The sequence below is a fragment of the Cervus canadensis genome, chromosome 7 (assembly GCF_019320065.1).
Source record: "Cervus canadensis isolate Bull #8, Minnesota chromosome 7, ASM1932006v1, whole genome shotgun sequence".
NCBI lineage: Eukaryota > Metazoa > Chordata > Mammalia > Artiodactyla > Cervidae > Cervus > Cervus canadensis.
Window position 1 is genome coordinate 50,345,387 of NC_057392.1, and position 20,087 is coordinate 50,365,473.

At 39.2% G+C, this 20,087-nt stretch overlaps 1 protein-coding gene across 5 annotated transcripts in view; it reads left to right on the top strand.

The window, feature by feature from the left end:
* Positions 1-20,087, top strand: part of ATP13A5 (ATPase 13A5) — a 113,958-nt gene that overhangs the window by 19,328 nt on the left and 74,543 nt on the right. For all 5 annotated transcript variants that reach the window (XM_043473355.1, XM_043473352.1, XM_043473353.1 and 2 more), the window contains 4 exons: positions 349-419; positions 526-606; positions 10,414-10,483; positions 13,078-13,212. In XM_043473355.1, coding sequence (XP_043329290.1) covers positions 349-419; positions 526-606; positions 10,414-10,483; positions 13,078-13,212 — 357 coding nt within the window. The remainder of the gene's footprint in view (positions 1-348; positions 420-525; positions 607-10,413; positions 10,484-13,077; positions 13,213-20,087) is intronic.

The following is a 20,087-nucleotide window of genomic DNA, read 5'->3' on the forward strand; positions in this document are numbered from 1 at the left end:
CTTTAACAGTACAATGTTACAGCATGTTTTCTTTGCAAGAGTATAATGTATTTATTGGATGAAAGTTCTGAAAACACACCGCTGGGCTGAAAATTATAGCTCTATGTCAAGAAAAGTGAGAGCTGTTTGAGGACCTGGACTAACCAACCCTCACCTTCCTTGATGGGCTTTACTTTGTGAATGACATCTATTCTATCAGGGTATACCTGGTAGCTCAGTTGATAAAGAATCCACCTGCAATGTGGAAGACCTGGGTTTGATCCCTGGGTTGGGAAGGTCACAAACAGACACAACTGAGTGGTTTTACTTTCTTTTCACTTTTCTGTTCTATCTCATTTGTACTTGCAGTTGCGGTGTATCCAAGTGCAGAAAATCAGGTATGTTTGGAACAACTCGGAGAAGAAGTTTCAGAAGGTTGGGTAAGTCTGACTTTTGTCCTCACCACGCATCAGAATATAATGGAAGAACACTGATTTGTTGAGTATCATGAACTGAAGTACGGTTCCTGTCCTGACCACATCCTAGGTTGCTGGAAGATAGCAACAGCTGCTATGACATCCATCACACGTTTGGACTGGGTCTTACCACTGAAGAACAAGAGATCAGGTAGGGTTTGGGGTACTCCAGAGAAAATTTTGCTAGCATAAATGCAAATGTTACATGGCTTAGGATGAGTGAATTGTTGGTATAAGGCTACATCAACTTCACATAATCCCAGTTCATTTACTGGCATCAGAGTGTTCTAAATTATTCTCATCGTAGGCACGCTTATTAAAAAGGGAAGACTCAAAGAACAGTGCAATCAAATAAGATTTGATCTTTTCTCTCAGGATTATAGAACAGCATTCTCTGTGTTGTCTCTTTTCTTTCCTCAAAAAAAAACTTGAGTCATTTCATAAACATCAGCTTCTTAAGCCTCCAGGTCTTCTGAGAGACAGAAAGACAATATAATGATTGCATTTTACTAGGAGAACTGGCCCTGGAGATGAGGATTTTGTTTGCTCAGTTAATTATGTCATTCACCACTATTATTTACAGAATCTAGAACAGTGCCTGATTCATGGTAGAAACTCAATAGACTTGTGTGGAAGGAATGAATAAATAAATGCATTCATTGATCTGTGAACTAAACTCCTCTAATATGCCAGGCATTTTGCAAGGCACTAGGGATCTAAGGATAAATAAGACTTAGTCATGGTCCAAGAGACATTTCCCACCAGTCAGAAAGAGAGACAAAGAATAGAGGTACAGTTTTGAGGATGAGATCTATAAAGGCACATAGGTTAGGAAATGATAGGATAATAGTAGCACAGGAAATGCTTAGGCTTCTCATTAACTCACAGTGACCTAGAGTCCCTGCTTCACTCATCTGTAATTTAAAATGGTGAATCCTGGTGACTTTGAAAGTAAACCATTGCAAAATTTCCCAAGAATCTTAATAATCCCCTATATTTCTTGCCCAGTTTTAGAGATAAAAAGAAGGATTTGCCTGATCTTCCTCACACTTGGTCAGAAACACAAATTCTCAAGTGAAGGAGCAATTCAGTCCTTAAAATACAGGTTCTTGGGTTCTTCTCCATAATTCTGATTTAGTAAGTAGAAGCTAGGGTGGTTGTGAGAGAAAAACAGGATTTTTAGCAAGCATCTCCATGATCTGTATTCACACCAAGCCTGTGAGTTATTGATCTATTATTGTTTTCAAGTTTTCCCTCTGTTTGAACACTGTGAAAAAGGAACTGGGCATCTAGATTCTGACAATATTCCAAAATGCCTTAGAAACAGGGTATCATTATATAAGATTTCAGATACAATGCTTAAATACTGAAGTACAAAAAGTTTTCAAAGTCATTAAAAACACACTGCTTTCCTAGCACTAAGCACAAAACATTTAAAGGATTGATCTATTTAGGAAATGTAGTTGATGAATATAGATATACTCTGACTAAGAAACCATTTCCCCAGATTTTCCATCCATGTAGCTATGTCACGTTTATTTATTTATCAGGTGCCAAGCTTTAATAAACATCATACATAATTAAATTTAAATTTGGTCCACACAATAAAGAACTTGACAATCTAATAAGCAAGATAAAGTATATAGTTTCCAAAATATGAAGAATAGAGGAGATAATCTACTTAGAAATATATAGTCATATTTTATTTTGTGAGTTTTTCTATTTGGAGAGTAAAGAGAGAAAGTAAAATATGGAGCATTCCTCACCCATCCATAAATTTTCCCTTTTATTTTTTTAATGTAAGACTAAACACTTTTTCCAAAAATTAAATATGATGGATTGGTTGGTTGAGTGATAGCTTAAGAGTCTCCTCAATGAATTTGAGCTTGCTTGCATGAAAAGCAAGGACCCAATATAAGAAATAAATAAAGAGGGATACACAAAAGTTTCTGATCATGAAAAGTCAAAAAAATACAGCTTCCCCTTTCAGTCTTCCTAGCAGCCAGGAAAAGAGAGAAAATGCAAAGATGAACATAGTTCTCACTTTTCAGTAGCAAAAAGCAAATGAAGACATCAGGAGTGACACATTTACCCTGGAGAGAAACTGTCAGAGGGTATCAAGGGGATTGAAACTGGGTCTCCTGCACAATAGGTGGATCCTTTACCCTCTGAGCCACCAAGGAAGCCATCAAGAGGAAAGCAGGAAAATTATTCCAGAAGGTTCCCTGCTTTCACCTTCACTCATCCATGAACTGAACACAACTTGCCATCTTAGTGACTGTCCTAGACAGGTCTACCGACAGTTGGAGTAATTCTCTTACCTCATGGACACAGGGCCCTGTGAAAAAACACGCCTACCTCATCCCCCATCCATCCAAGCTGTCTTCCTATTAGAACAGTTTTTTTTCAGTTGAGTGACACTTCTTCTCCTCACTCAGCCCTCCCTGTCCTTGCCTCCTCTGTTTAGCCTCCTGAAAACATAAGAACTTTCTGGCAGAAGAGATCCAGATACCTCATAACTGGGGGTTAGCTCCAGACCAATCACCTTGTTGGTATCCCAGAACTCTTGAAGGGGAAAGAAAAAAAAAAAAAGCTTTGATGGCTAGGGTTTACCAATTTCTGTAATAGGGATACTCCAACCATGGCTTATTCCAGTGTGACATCACTGAATGTGGAGCTGTGGAGTGGTACTCACAATTGGCTTGGTGATTCTGTAGGATCAAACTTAATTCTCAACACTTGTACACCACTGAGAAAAAAGGCATGCTTGTTAGTACCAGAGGAAAAAAAATCTCAGTGGACAACAGCAAAAGAGGATGGGTTTGCCTTCAATGCTCAGCTCCAAGCTGATAGAAGCTTTTCCCAGAGAATAGAGAGGAAAAAAAATAAACAAGGGGAAGGCAGGGGAGAGAGAGATCGGGGCTGCTATGAAATCCTACCCTTTTACTCCTCAGGTCTTGTGGGAAGCCAAAGTCAGAAAAGAAATCATATCTGTATACCATGACCTTTATCCTCTTGGAAATCTCCATCTTTAGAAATACAACCAAGTGTAGACACTTGTCCAACAGATCAGTTCTTTGAAAAAGAACAAGGAAGAATTGATCAGAATGGAGGAGACAGGCTTCACTCATTGTTCTGGAAGCTGATAAGATTGTCTCAAATCTTAGTATGAGATTAGAAGTCAATAACATACTTAAAAATATAACCTACGTTTCTATGGCTCTGGGTCCACTGAAAGTATAAAATCACTTAACTTCAATGCTTTGTTTCAGAGCAAAACATTATGAAAGCACAAGTAAATCTAAGACCCGAGTCTCCCTGGTGAGATAGTCCTTGGGATTTCTCCACCCCCACCTCCATTTAGATGCCCTCATGGTCCTCTGTGTTCTGGATCTTCACGCCTGGGAATGCTCTGTGCACGTCCCCACAAAAGCTGATGAGCAGCACCTCAATTAGCTCACATACAGGGCATGAAACTGCAAGAACTTTACTTTCTCTGAGGTTATCTGGAAACGTGCTTTAGGAAATGAAAGAAAGGAACACGTTACAGATGAAGACTAATGAGAAAAAATGACTTTTGTCATTTGTAAAATGAATGTTCTCTGTATAAATTATAAAGTATAGAAGCCGGCTCTGCACTGCTAACATAGGGAAATTTTTCCCCTGAAAGCAATTTCTCAAAGCATACTAATCTTGCTTTTATTATTATTTTAAAATGGGAGGGGTCAAAGACTAACGTACCTGTCATACTCTACAACATACCCAAATGCCAGCAATTGGATGCCATTTCTCTGCATCTGTGAATTTCTCAGGTCTCCTTTCCTTTAGAAAGAGGGCGCATTAGGAGAGTGAGGGATTAACTAGTACTTTTTTTCAAACACTAATAAAGCTGCTCCCTAAAAATTCCAAATTTCATGGAAATGGGTCATGCCAGAATCCCCTGGCTTAGTATTAACTCTTTGGAAGACCTCAGATCTCCCTCCCTGCCAAGGACGCTATTGATGGATGGCTTATCAGAACGGAAGCAGAGTGATCGTATGAAGTTTGAAAATGCTCACCAGTGATTCTGACATGGTCCTCCTGCCTCTTTGAGGACTCTCAGCCTAGTCTTCACCATCCGGAGCCTAAAGGGCCCAGCAGACAACATATTCTCAACAATTATTTGGTGAATAAATTGACAAATGAATGAATGAGCAAATAATCATATTGAAAAGAGATATAGACCATTGCCAAAGAAACTATTCCTAGTCATTCATGCTTGGTTTTTAAGAAATAAATAACTTTCAGCACATTTACTAATATCTCATGGTTGCAAGAAATCTCAGTGCTTCTTCAAGCGTAGCCCATAGCCAGTGCAGAATTGCCTTCATAACTTCCCTGTTAAGAAACCCTTTAATTTCTTTTTTTTTTTTTTGTATAACTTTTTAATACCAAGTTTCTTGGTTGCCCCATCTATACATTATGCAGCATTAAAACAATTAATTCAAAATATTCCAAGATTCAAAACTGTTTTGAAAAGTAATGTTGCCTTAGGGGATTTCATTTGTAATGCACAGTTTGCTTTTTTTAAAGTGTCTAGTCTCATGTTAGTCCTAGTCTGTATTTTCAAAACATAACAATCATCACAATATTTTTATCTTCTGATTTTATAAATCCTTAAAACTTTTTCACTTAACTAATCCCCGCACGCAGGTTCTTTTTTTTTTTTTTTTTGTGATTTTATTTATTTATTTATTTTTTTATTTTTTTTATTTTTTTTTTATTTTTTTTTTTCCAGTGGTTTTGTCATACATTGATATGAATCAGCCATGGATTTACATGTATTCCCAATCCCGATCCCCCCTCCCACCTCCCTCTCCACCCGATTCCTCTGGGTCTTCCCAGTGCACCAGGCCGGAGCACTTGTCTCATGCATCCCACCTGGGCTGGTGATCTGAAGAAACCCTTTAATTTCTTTTGAAGAGAGATCTTCTACATCCAGTAATTATTCCCCTAATGAACAGTTCTGAATATTAGGCAAGTCTACTTAATTTCATTCAGACTATTGAGTTCTGTGAGGCTACCTGGAATTGTTCTAGGGCTTCCTTTCCCTGCCAGCTCATCAGATTTTTAAAGTCAGGGAATGTCATCTCCTTTGTTCCTTGGAACTTTGCTAATGTGACCCAGCTCAAACCTCGTATTTCTTCTTCTGGTTTTCAACCAGTGGTCAAGATCCCTGAAAATTCTATGTGGTTCATGCTGAGATTGAGATGAGTACATGATCTCTAACCACACAATACTTCTTGGCAAGAGATAGCGGAAAAAGTGAAACATCAAGGGGAATGCCAGTCTGTGATTCAAACATGGTTGTTTTCTGACACAACATAAAAGTTGAGAATCATGTTTTATTTGGCAGACATTCTGAGGACTTTAAGCCAGTGAGACAGGACTCTCAGATCACTCTGAGGGACTGCTTTAAAGAGGCAAGAGGGTTGAGGAGCCAGGACATATAGGAATTTTTGCAACAAAGACCAGGTAGTCAGAACTTCAGATTACTGTTAATTGAAGAAAACCAGAGGTCTCAAGTTTAAGAATGTAGTGCTTTTCTATGTACGGGAAGATGCAAGAATTGGGCTCAATGAAATGATTGCTTTGGTATGAATATTAGCTATCTGGAGCTAGTATCCTGTGTTTTATCATCCTGTGTCTCCTCAGCGCGCACCATCGGAGGTGGCTGCAGCACTTGACTGCTGCATGGCGTGCTAAGTCATTTCAGTTGTGTGAGACTCTTTGCGACCCTATGGACTACAGCCCTGTCGATGGTGGGCATCCAGTTACTATCCTGAGTTCCCTCAGGATGAAACTTCAAGGTGGCTGTGGCAATGTGATAGTCAAATGTCTACAACATCTTTTATTTACTGACATGACAGGCAATATTTTTTATTCACATTTTCCAGATGTCCCCAGGAGAAGGAAATGGCAATCCACTCCAGTATTCTTGCTTAGAGAATCCCGTGGACAGGGGAGCCTGGTGGGCTGATGTCCATAGGGTCGCACAGAGTCGGACACGACTAAAGCGACTTAGCAAGCATGCATGCACTGGAGAAGGCAATGGCAACCCACTCCAGTATTCTTGCCTGGAGAATCCCAGGGACGGAGGAGCCTGGTAAGCTGCCATCTGTGGGGTCGCACAGAGTCAGACAACTGCAGCGACTTAGCAGCAGCAGCAGCCAGATGTCCCCGAAAGGATCATCACAGGCCAGTATGAACCTACTGGATCTCAGTTCTCATACGAGCTGGGCGCCTCTCCCTTAATGGTAACATTAGAAACCATCTCACCCGACAAAGAAAAAGGTCATAGGGCACTTGGCTTGCTTCTTTCTAAACTGACTTCCACAGCCTGTGTCCTGCTGTTGTTCTGTAAACTGGGTTTACAGCCTTGTTAGGGGAGACAGTATTCTAGCCATGGTTCACAAAGGTCCTCATTAATTAATTCCAATATTTAGGGAACATTCTCTGTGACAGATACTGTGCCCCTAGATGTCAGAAAAATGGAGCTGAGAAAGCTCCCTCTCTGCCATTAAAGTGAGCCTAGGAAATTCAAGGTGAAAGATGTGTAACTATATGTTACACTTCAAAGAAGTTACTAAGAAATGAAAGGTTATTGGGGACAAGAAAAATACTTTATTAATAATTAATTAATTAATACTCAATTAATGCTTACGGGAATGGAGACTATGTCAAATATAGTTGTTACTTATTAAGGACTTGGCATGTTCTAGGTGGGTTTCCCAGGTGGTGCAGTGGTAAAGAATCCACCCACCCATGTAGGAGATGTAAGAGACACAGGTTTGATCCCTGGGTGGGGAAGATCCCCTGGAGGAAGAAATTGCAAGCCAATCCAGTATTCTTTGCCTGGACAATTCCATGGACAGAGGAGCCTGGCAGACTGTAATCCATGGGGCAGCAAAGAGTCAAACACGACTGAGCAGGGCACATGTTTTAGGCACTTGTGCTAAATGCTTATTTATTTATATCTTTTGCTACTAATAGCAATTTTATTAGGCAGGTGTTATCAACCCATTTTATAAGTAAGAGAACCAAGGCTCACACTTCATTCATCCATTCACTCATTTAACAAATCATTCCTCAGTGCATTCTATGAATTAGGCCCTGCTTTAGGCATTCAGAATATACCAGTGACTTCTAGATGCTTATATAATAGTGGAAGATAGTCTATTGTTTGCATGCCAATTAACATGTAAAAGATAAGGTATAACTTCAGATTATCAAACAGTCTATAAAGAAAAAGTTAGGTTAAGGAGATAAAGATAATCTGATTTGGTGGTCAGGGTAGCTATTTTAAATAGAATTGGAGAAGAGCCTCCAATAAGAAGATGCCATTTAAACAAAGGCCTGAATGAAATGAGAGCATGAGCCATGCAAAGATGTAGGGAAAACTGGTTCCAGGTAGAAGGAGCAACAAGTACAAAGGTTTAGCAGTAGCCAAGTCTGTTGAATCTCAAATTTCTTAACCCTAAAACCACAAAATACACTTCAGAGCTTGGTGGAGTTCAACCTCTTTATGTCTTGGCCCAGAAAGAATTCAGTGAGAGGCAAAGTGATAGATGGAGTGAGTTATTAGCACAGGACACTTGTGAAGGATACAAGTGGACAGGCCAGAGGACTCTACCTAAGAACTTAATGGGCTACATTTTTTATAATCAAAGGGAAAGTGGGGAGGGGGAGAAGACCACCTTCTTCCTCATCCTTAAGTAGATATCAGGCTCCCATCATCAGCTCCTTCTCCACATCAGAGGGGGGAGTCTTCTTGTCCCCCCACAGTCAAACCCAGACTATCATGGAGCTATTCAAATCAGTAGAAAAGTGGTGGTGGTGGTTTAGTCACTAAGTCGTGTCCGACTCTTGTGACCCCATGGACTGTAGCCTGCCAGGCTCCTCTGTCCATGGGATTCTCCAGGCAAGAATACTGGAGTGGGTTGCCATTTCCTTCTCCAGGGAATCTTCCCAACCCAGGAATCGAATCCAGGTCTCCTGCACTGCAGGCAGATTCTTTACCAACTGAGCTATGAGGGAAGCCTAGAAAAGTGGTAACATATGCTAAAATATAGTAAATTATCTCAGGTTTCAGTATAAAGAGGTTCTTGTACTTTAGAATGTCATTTCCCCATATATATATGGGATCATTAACTTACTTACCTCAACTAGCATGATGCAGATGCCATTGACTTGTATAGTTTTGTTGTTAAGCAAGCCTGCTTTATTTACTATGTCTGGATTGCTTTCTCAAGTGATATTAACTTACAGTTGTCTCCTAAAGCCCCCTAAATTTCCCTATCTATAATCCCCTAGTGGGATTTCTAAACTAACTGTTTGATTATCCTACTCTACCCATATCACCACCAGGCTCTATTATCAGATTTAGCTCTCAAAGGCTAAGCAGACCTTAACAAAGTGAAGGATGTGGGGAGGGCATTCCAAGGAGAGAAAAAGAAAACCAAGTTTAGGATTCTGAGAAGTTCTGAATACTCGCCAACAACAGGTTATTTTGATGGCTTTTAGAAAAAGATTTTAAGCACTAAAGTGGCTTGAGTTATGGTCCTTTCTCAGTGTGAGACTTAGGGACTTCTGAAGTCCCTTACAGTAGTACATGCTGTTTGATCTCACTGTTTCTCAACATCTCTGAACCATAATGTTTTCATACATGGAGTCAGAAGACCTTGGTTTGAGTCCTTGCAATCCCTTGCAAGTGATAATTGCATTTGGAATAGCATGGCTTGGAAGTCAGACAAACTTGGATTCAGCTCTGTCATAAACCAAAGGTCCATCAGGCAGGTTTTCACATCCATCTTTACCAAGGGAAAGAGTAAACTGGAGTCATAGAGACCATGGTGGGAAGCCTGGCTCTGCTGCTTTCCTGCTCTGAGACTCTGGGAAAGCTACTTAGTATCTCTGAACTTCAGTTTTCTTTATAATAATGATGATAATATAAAATCTCACAGGGAAAATGTATACGAATGGTTAAATGCAGTTTCTGACACTGTCATCTCTGCTTAAAACTTACATTGTCATGATTAATATTAGATATGTGCACATTTGTCAAAATACCCACATTGAATTGTTCTTCCCATTGGCAAAGTAAGAATATCAGTTCTTTCTTTTGTTTTTAAAACTATTTTAAATTTAACTTTTATTTTATATTGGAGTACAGTTGATTTACAATGTTATGTTAGTTTCAGGTGACTACAGCAAAGTGATTCAGTTATATATGTACATACATTCATTCTTTTTCAGATTCTTTTCCCAGATAGGTTATTACAGAATATCGAGTAGAACTTTCTGTGCTACATAGTAGGTCCTTGCTGATTTCTTATTTTATATATAGTAGTATGTATATATTAATCCCAACCTCCTAATTTATTCCTCCCTTAGGGCTTCTTATTGTAATGCACATGTGTATGGATTTACAAAGTGTTAGCTATGAAAGTCATATACCATCTTCCAGTTCACTGGTTCATTCCTTCATGTATTCATTGAGTTCATAAACTAAAGACCTGTCTAGGTGCTAGAAATACCAAGGTAAGACAGATATGATCTCCAACATCAAGGGCAATCTAGAATTTCTGAGAATTCTAAGAACATTGTCATATCTGTTTCTTTTTAGCTATTCTTAGAATATAATCAAATTCTTTTTTTAAAAAAGGCTCAAAATGCCTTTCTAACTTCATTTTGATTCATGAGTTATACTGTCCTTAAGGTATATTTAACAGAAAAACAACTTGTCCACCACGTGCTTTCATTTACAAATATAGTAGTATTTTGAGGTTGGCATATTAATTTTTAATCGAAAGCACAAATTCCCTTGAGGGTAGAGAAGGGACTTCTGCTTAGTGTCGCCTGTACTCACTTATTGATAAGCATGTTGGTGTGACACTAATAGATGATCAATCTCCTACAGAAGATTAGTGTGCGGGCCAAATGCCATTGAGGTTGAAATCCAACCCATATGGAAGCTGCTTGTTAAACAGGTAACTGTTTTCATTTGTTTTTAAAAATAAACTACTGCTTTTTCCTTTTTCATTTCTAGCACTCAGGGAAATCTTTAAAACATGAATACTTTGACAAGGACAAAAATCTGTATTTTGTGCAGATTTCTTTGGTTATTCCCATTGACTTTAGTTTCTCCTTTTCCTGTCTGTTTAGGTTTTCTTTTTTTATTATTATTTCAATAAATACATTTTTTTATTCCAGGATTTCTAACTGGTCCTTTTCAATAATCACTTGTTCTAAATTCAAATCTGCTTTAAAAAATTCCTTCCCAGTGTGAGGGACAGATTTTCATTTCATAATCTCCTCTTTGTTTTCTTCAGTTTTTTGATGATGGCTATAGTGGGGAGGGGGAAGGATTGTTATCATTTCATGATCTCTTTGAGGATTTAAAAAGCATTATTTGATCTTTTTTTTGTATTGTTCTATCATTCTATTATAGCCATTTTCTTGATAGTGACATCTTCCTTTTTTAGTGTTTTTGTTTTAGAATATTTTCTCTGAATGCTGTGGAGTTTATCATTTATTTCAGTAAGCTCAGCTTGGGTGGGACTTTCCTTCCTCCATTTATCCCTCACTCTGTGCTCACTTTCCTTCTTTGGGTCATACTGGTCACCATGGGTCCCAAGTTCAGAACTGGAGCCTGTATTGGAGGTTTGTGCTCTGTCCATCATGGATCTGTTGGATGCGGGCCCTGAGTCAGCTTGGTGCTTGGGCAAAGTCACAGCTGCACCACAAACTTGCCTCTCCTATTCCGCCCTCTGCTGCTGGTGAACCCTGGCTGGTTGTGACTTTTCTCAGGGGCTATTGCTGTTATCTTTAGCAAGTCTGGTTATGTCTCGTGCCATCTGTGGGATACTTTTCCCCCCTAGCATTGAGCTCCTAGCTATTGATCTCCTGTCTTTTTATAAAACCTAACAGACATCAATCTGTCCCCAGTCAGTGCTACATTTTTCCAGTCTATTTCTAATCCACAAAGATGGTCATTCTGGTTTTTACATGGCCATTTTTTAAAAATAATTTTTATTAGACTTTTTTGTTTAGAACAGTTTTAGGTCCACAGAAAAATTGATCAGAAGGTACTGAGATTTCCTCTGTATTCCATGCCTCCATATAAGCACAATATATCCTACTGTTAAAAAGCAGATTGCTTTTAAAACTTCTTATTCAAGTACATTTTCAAATTACCAAAGACTCTTTCAAGTGTCTATTTAGTCTACTCTGAAAAGAGTGCTAATATTTCCTGACACTTACTTATTAAGTCTTTAGTAGAAAAAATAACAGGAAAAACTATGTCGTTACATTTGGTTTCAAAAGAATATAGAATAAGAGAACTAAATTAATTAGGATGGTTTTGTTTCTTCTACCAGAAGTATTTAACCAATTTTCTACTGAGTTTATACAAACTCAAAATCGTATTACTAGAAATGTATAATTTACAACTAAAGCATTTTATGCCAAACAGACAGAAGAGCTATAATTTGTAAGAAAAGCATGTTGCAATGGAAATAATAAAAAAGTTAAGGAACACAAGCTTTCTTAACCAATGAAATACAGCCAAGAGTTTCAGAAACTTTTAAGTTATATCCTATTAACTTATGAACCAGATGTCGGTTTATTTTTAGGACTAAGGTAGAAATTTATTTAGTATATTAGAAAATTATAGAAGAGAGGTAAGAAAGAACAGCACTAATTTTAAGTAATATTTCGTCTAATTCATGATAATTATAAAGAGCGCTTTACCAGAAAAAAAAAAAAATCTTTGTCTTGCTCAGAAGAGGTCTTTAATTCAAGCTAAGTGTGTAGGTCATGTGACCTTCTCTAGCCCCCTGGGGTTTGCCCTCTCTGCTATTAATAGTAAAGTCAGCAGGACTAAAATGGGGACAATTGAGGGAACAAAAAAAGTCCAAGATATCATTAAGAGACCAAAAATACCTGATTGGAACTGGTGATACATCCTGCACATAATTCTCACTGCAACTTTGAAGAAGACTTTTCTCTTTCCTGGGTAAGACTACCCCTCCTTGTTTAAGAGAGGGTCCATGCTCTCAGAGGATCTTGCTAAGACCTGTGACATAAGAGTATTATTTTTAAATGAATTATTTGGATAAAAGTGAAATCTTTCATTTTCATTGCACAACTTAACTACATCTGTAGCATGTGATTACATGAAAAAGAAACCTGCAATACAAAGTTCAAAATTGAAGTTTGTTCTTAAAAGAATCATATTTTTCCTCCAATGTGGGTACATCTGTTTAAAAAGGTAAACTATTAGATTTTGTTATTGGTCAAATATTTTTGAAAGTTCAAAATAAATAAGGATCAATTTGTGAGCATGGTTCTGAACGCCTAAAATAAATTCACTTCTACCGTATCACACTCTATGAGCTTGACATTGTCTCTACTGAAATTAATGGAGCTCTAAGTGAATTCTATTGTTGTATGTTGCAAAAATGAAAGAAAAAAAATCCTATAAAGAAATGACATCATCTTTATAGGATGTCACTATAGGTGACAGTATAATCTGCCACTAAGGTCCATGCAGGTGACCCAGAATCTCTTTTCGTACCTGCAGGTTTTAAATCCATTCTATGTGTTTCAAGTCTTTACCCTCACTTTGTGGCTGTGTCAAGGTTACATCGAATACTCAGTGGCCATCATCATCTTGTCTGTTCTCTCCATTGCCTTAAGTGTGTATGATCTGCGACAGGTAAGAACAGAAATCATAGTTGGATTCTACTTAGCCTTGGGCTGCACGAGAAGCCAAACATATGGCATTTCTACTGAGAGCAAAGAGTTGCTTCGTTAAACATAAGTTATAACAAAGCAAAAAGCAAGGGCTTACTAAATCTGGGATCTCAGAAGGAGGGTTTCAGGAATGTCAGATAGATTTAAACATCTTTGCAAACTCTGATTATCGACTGAAGGTTGCATTGAGTAGCTATGTTTAGAAGGACTCTGAGGCTGTCTGCGTCTGATAGAAAAGTGATGGATTAATGATGACAGTATAGTACCTTCCTGTCATCTTCCATCACTGTTCATCTTATAGCCAATTAAAATCTTCCCTTTAAAGAAAATCAGTCTTATAAATTATATAACAGCGCATTCTGAAGTGGAGGGCTTCCCTGGGGGCTCAGACAGTAAAGAATTCATCTGCAATGAATTGAGACCTGGGCTCAATAGCTGGGTCAAGAAGATGCCCTGGAGAAGGGAATGGCTATCCACTCCAGTGGAGCCTGAAGAATTCCATGGACAGAGGAGCCTGGTGGGCTACAGTCCATGGGATCGCAAAGAGTCAGACAAAGCTGAGTGACTAATGCTTTCTGAAGTGGAATCTAGCTGAATATTACTTATAAATCCACAGCTCCTCTAAGTCTCTGTTTCCCACTGCACCTTTCTAGAAAATGTTCTGCTACTTTGCTCAAGATTCATCAGGCTAAATTATGAGGCAACTTCTAAATGTGTCTCAATTTATTTGTTGTATATTTTTGGAAACTTGATTGTGAGATTGACTTTTTAGACAAGGGAAACAGTGGTACTTGTATCTGTCAACTCTGTCAAACTTTTAAAATCACCTGGTCTCAAACTTCATCCATCATCTGGAGAAGAGGAAGCTAATATACTGGGAGTGGGTTTGTGTCATAAAGTGATTTTGTGACAGAATCAGGGCTTCTGACTCCATATAAATGAAATTCTATTACATGTGTGATACTTCTTTAGCAGAAGATCCTTTCCAAAGTAACACATTGCTGGGGAAGAAAAGTCAGACCTATGTGTGAGAGGAGAGATGCCTTCTAGCTGTCAGGAGTCTGGGCACATGTCAGTAAGGCAGACATGGAGACTTTAAACAAGTCCAATCGAAAGAGATTTTTATTCTTACTCTGTTTCAGTCACTCAGCAAATATTAGGTCTAAGACTGGCTTTTTATCAGGTTTTAGACTCTACAAATTTTGACTTATGAAGTGTTTGATGAGAAATCAAAGAAAGGCAATATATTTAAAGAGTTAGAAAGCAGGACTTAAAAAAATGAAAAGTTAAATGAATGGAGACACTTTGAGCTAGAGAGTGAAGACCAGAGGGGTTTCTTTTGTTTATGGTTTTTTGTTTGTTTTTGCTTTTTTTAAAAATGAGTGGCCTAGTGTGTTTCTTCATGAACTAATTTAGAATCACAAAAATCACACAAATATTAACAGTGACCAGCAACCTGCCTTTCATGGTGACAGTTTCTTTGTGTCTGGCTGCCAAGTCAAGGGGAAGAGTGACTGTCTTTCTGGTGAACTCTGAGCATGTGAACAAAAGTAGGAAAACAGACACCAGGACAATAAATGATCTGCCATATTCTATTCAGCCACAGTAGGAAACAAATTATAGTTGTTTTACTTTTGTCATTTGATAGAGGTATGTAGTGTGAAGCCCCAAATCAAATTTCTAGCTCCTGGGTTTTGAGAAATCTTTGTTTTAAAAGAATGGATAATTTGATACCTGCAAGCCGCTCATATGCTTTCAGGCTGATGTCACACATCAGTGAATGCAGTTCTTCTTCCATGTATTTCCTTCTGTTGGGAAGACACATACTCAAAATATACCCGAGTATATCATCACTGACCATCTCAGGGTTCTAGGGAAAATACAGAAAGATCTGAGGACTTTGGCAGGAAGATCTTTTCAAGTTAAAATCCTCCCTCCCCACACACACTAATCCTATTTGTATTGCTTGACACAATTTGTTGGTGGACACTTTAGTAGTTAGTTTCCTTTTCTGTGAGATGTGTGAGTGTGTGTGTGTGTTTACTGATAGTTCAGTTCAGTTCAGTTGCTAAGTCATATCTGACTCTTTGCAACCCCATGGACTGCAGCGTACAGGCTTCCCTGTCCATCACCAACTCCTGGAACCTGCTCAGACTCATATCCATCCAGTCAGTGATGCCATGTATATAGTAGAGAAAATTAAATGAAACAATGCTTTTGAGTTATGTGTGTTCCTAGTCCATAGCAGGCACTCACCAAATATTACTTTTTGTTACCACTGATATGGTTGTTGCTGTTTTTACTGTTATTCTTGGAGTGGGAGACACTAGATTATGGAAATATGGGAGGCGGCCTAGAGAGGGAAGACAGGCGTTCTAACTTGAACAAGGAGGCAGTGCAGGAAAACCCTGGGATGAGCTTCTAACCACTACTGATTCATCCACTGTGACTCTGGGAACTCTTTATCCTCTCTGGACTCACTTTCCTCAGCTGTAGGTAGTGGAGGTTAAACTGTTTTTTTTTTTAAGTATCATGTTTTTGGGATTCTATCATTTTGCCAGGGCTACCAACAAGGCATGAACAAGAGCCCTTGAAGACTTTAAACACTAATTAAGAAATTGGCTGGCCATGGGGAATGTGGGGGCATGTGCTGTAGACTGGAGTCAATTTCTATAGGACCCTATTAGTTTTAGACTGATTAATCACATAAACTACTCTGTCAGGAGCGGACAAATAATAGAAGATCATTTTAATTCACTTCATCACAAAAGGAATATATATTATAAATACACGCCAGTAGCTCATGGCAAATAGATGGGGAAACAATGGAAACAGTGGCAGACTTTATTTTTCTGGGCTCCAAAATCACTGCAGATGGTGACTGAAGCCATGAAATTAAAAGACACTTACTCCTTGGAAGGAAAGTTATGACCAACTTAGACATATTTAATATCTGCATATTAAAAAGCAGAGATATTACTTTCCCAACAAGGTCCATCTAGTCAAAGTTATGGTTTTTCCATTAGTCATGTGTGGATGTGAGAGCTGGCCTATAAAGAAAGTTGAGTGCCAAAGAATTGATGCCTTTGAACTGTGGTGTTAGGGAAGACTCTTGAGAGTCCCTTGGACAGCAAGGAGATCCAAGCAGTCCATCCTAAAGGAAATCAATCCTGAATATTCGATGGAAGGACTGATGCTGAAGCTGAAACTCCAATACTTTGGCCACCTGATGCGAAGAACTGACTCATTTGAAAAGACTCTGATGCTGGGAAAGATTGAAGGCAGGAGGAGAAGGGGATGACAGAGGATGAGACGGTTGGATGGCATCACCAACTCGATGGACATGGGTTTGAGTAAACTCCAGGAGTTGGTGAAGGACAGGGAAGCCTGGCATGCTGCAGTCCACGGGGTCGCAAAGAGTCGGACACAACTGAGCAACTGAACTGAACTGAACTGAGCTCATGGAACCCAAGGACGTAAAGCGTAGATGGCCTTCACCAGGGGGCTGAGCCGAGGAACTTGGGTTCCTCCTCCCAGCCTCCTATTCTATGGCAAGTATGCAATGAAGCAAACATATTTTGGAGAAAATGCTGCACCCTCACTCCTTTTTTTTCTGAAAACTAGGTGTACCTAGAGCTCTGGCAGCCCACAGATGGTTTGTTCCATGTGGCTTTTTCCCTCCACTGGCACAACTAGTTGGAAAGGGGGCATCTGATCCAGTGGAAGCTGACTGGAATCCTTCTGCATGGGATCCTGGAATAAAGGCTTGAAGCTGCTGGTCATACTCTGTCAGGAAAGTGATCTATGATGTATAGCTAGGACCAGGGTGGCCACCCTCGATCCCTGCATATGGACAAGCAGAGACACACACACACGCACACACACACACTTCCTCAGAACAAGTAAGGAAAAGAGTGAGCAAAATACACAGTGAGACACAGAGGTTAGCAATAATCAGTCCAACAGAGACAGATAACCTGTTTCTCACAGCGTTTCCCTGTTCCTAGTCTGGAAACTCCCTTGGGAGACTTGGCTGTGCTTCCCGCCTTAGGTTCGTAAGACATTCCTGCATCTTCATCAGTTCTCAACTTCTGCTTAAGCCAGCCTGGCAAGTTCCTGTTCAGTTCCGTTCAGTCGCTTACCTTCTCTAGTTGCTGGGAACAGGGGCTACTCTTCCTTGCAGTGCATGGACTTCTCAATGTGGTGGCTTCCCCTGCTGCAGAGCAAAGGCTCTAGGCATGCCGACTCAGTAGTTGTGGCACATGGACTCAGTTCCTCCAAGGCATGTGAAATCTTTCTGGACCAGGGATCGAACTGATGTCCCCTGCATTGGCAAGCAGATTCTTATGCACTGTACCACCACAGAAGTTCCTTGAGGAATTTCTTATTTGTTTTTAATAAAAACAGAATTGTCCTATATGAATTAAACTGGAACTGGCACTTTTCACATTACGATTTATATAATGGCCATCCACCATAATAAATAATGCTAAATTGTGTCTAAAAATAATGATGTGATATTCCATAGGGAAAGGGACGTCGCTTGGTCATGCCCGACTCTTTGCGACCCCATGAACAGTAGCCTGCACCAGGCTCCTCCGTCCATGGGATTTTCTAGGCAAGAATACTGGAGTGGGTTGCCATTTCTCCTCCAGGGGATCTTCCTGACCCAGGGATCGAACCCAGGTCTCCTGCATTGTAGACAGACACTTTACCGTCTGAGCCACCATGACCTACCATAATTTATTCAACTGTTTTCCTCTTTATGGAAAATAAGGGGTTTCTTCTCTACAACACATATATTGAATTAAAACTAACTACAATATAGTGTATTCTTACATATTAGTGTTTGTGTCTCTTTTTTAAGCAAAATAAGATATGTATATTTTGGGTGTTAATAAATACTGTAGTATTATTTTCCATAAATGGAATAATTCAGTCTCTTATTGGCAACATATGAGAATATCTATTTTCCCAGATCCTGACCAGTATTAGGTGTTATACCTTGGCATCTAAAATTTTCCATTTAATACATTTTTGAAAATTGTGTCTCATTGATGTTTTAATTTACACTTCCCTGATTACTAGTGAGATTAGACACACTTTCCTTTGTCTAAAAGAGATTTGCACTTTTATTTACTGTTTTTTTATATCCATTATATACATGAAAAAGTTCTGTTTTTAACTCTTCTTTATCTTGACCTTGACTTTTGCTAGACTTAAAAAATATGTCTACTTAAATATGTTTCTTTTTCTTTATGGTTTCTGGGTTTTTGTTTTAAATGTCTCCTCTTTTTTTGTTATAAAGTTCTCCTTTTCCAAAATTAGGTATTTTGATTTTTCTATTTGTCATTTTCTTAATATTTACTTTAAAATTATTCATAGAATTTAAATATTCAGATCCTACAACTTAAAAATCCCTGAATGCCTTCTTTTACTCCAAACAGTAGCATGGGAATTTCAGCCTTGATGGCAATATTGCAAAAGACTTCTTTGAAATGACGACACTAAGCTCATTAGCAGTTAGCGTTTGTTAATAAAAGCTTATCTGACCCAACCTGCAAGGCCTCTTGTAACACTATACAAAATGGGCCAGTTTCCTGAAACTCTCTCTTTGTAGTTTAAATCACAAGTCCTCAGCAATTAATATTGTTAATTAATTGCTATATTATTAATTAATTAATATAGTCCTCAGCTAATCCATTTAGTGCTTTACAATTTGCAGTGGAATCTGACATTTATAATGAAGGTGCTTGTATGAGGCTTGGCAAACTGTGAAATGATACACAAATGAGAGGGAGGGATAGGAGCAATCAGGGAGGTAAAGTGATTTAATCACATTCACCCCAGGAAGGGCGGCTATAGACCTTCATCCCAGGTTTCCTGACTCTGAGTCACTTTCCCCTTGAGCAAAATCTCCAAGTAATTTGTGAGCTTCCTGTGGCAGTAAATGATGTTTTGATAATTTATAACAGAAAGCAGATTTGGGCAGGAGAGCTGGGAGAAAGGGAAGAAAAAGCATCTACTTACTGCCATTTCTAAATTATGCTAAGCAAATACAAGCTTTTGAAAACTGCAAAGGAGAAGAATGTTGTCAGAAGTGGAATAAGATATCCCTCTGCATCCACTCTAGCCACTGACAATGTCGCTAGAGAGAGGTTACCTTGCCTAGGTCAAGAAACAGCCCAGTGCAACATGGTCCCTTTGTACCACTTCTGAGGCAGATATGAGCACAAACCTTGGCACCCAATTGCATTTTCACTGAACTGTACTGCACGCTCCACTGCCGGCTCCGCGGGTGGCTGCTGCCAATAGCATGGACATAGCTGGCCCACAGTTCTCTGCCTCATTCAGGACTGAGCTGGGCTCAGGAGACACCTGAGTTAATGCCCTCATTATTCCTCTCTGGAGGAAATCCAGCCACCGCAAACACAAGGACACACAGCAACAGATGCCGCTGAATAATAACAATATGCAAATTCGTTTTGGAAGTGAATCCTGGTCTCACTGAACAGGGACTGGAGAAACCAGAGGGGGCCTAATGAAAATCAGGCAGCGAGCTTGGAAATCATGGCAAGCATCACAGTGCTGGCTTTCTCCTAGCTGGTTGGTTGTCATAGAAACCTGTGTGTGTAGGGTTTCTGAGTACATTAGCTCAAAGAGGATGCTTATATTATCCTACTGCAGAATTGTTGGGTGAAGTAGAATTATTCAGCTCAGTTAATAAATATTTGCCGAGGGCCTACTATGTGAAGGCCACAGGGGATACGTAGATGAATATGTGGTCCCATCTTTGAAACTCCTTTGAACCCCCTCCAGGAGGGGAGACCTGACAAG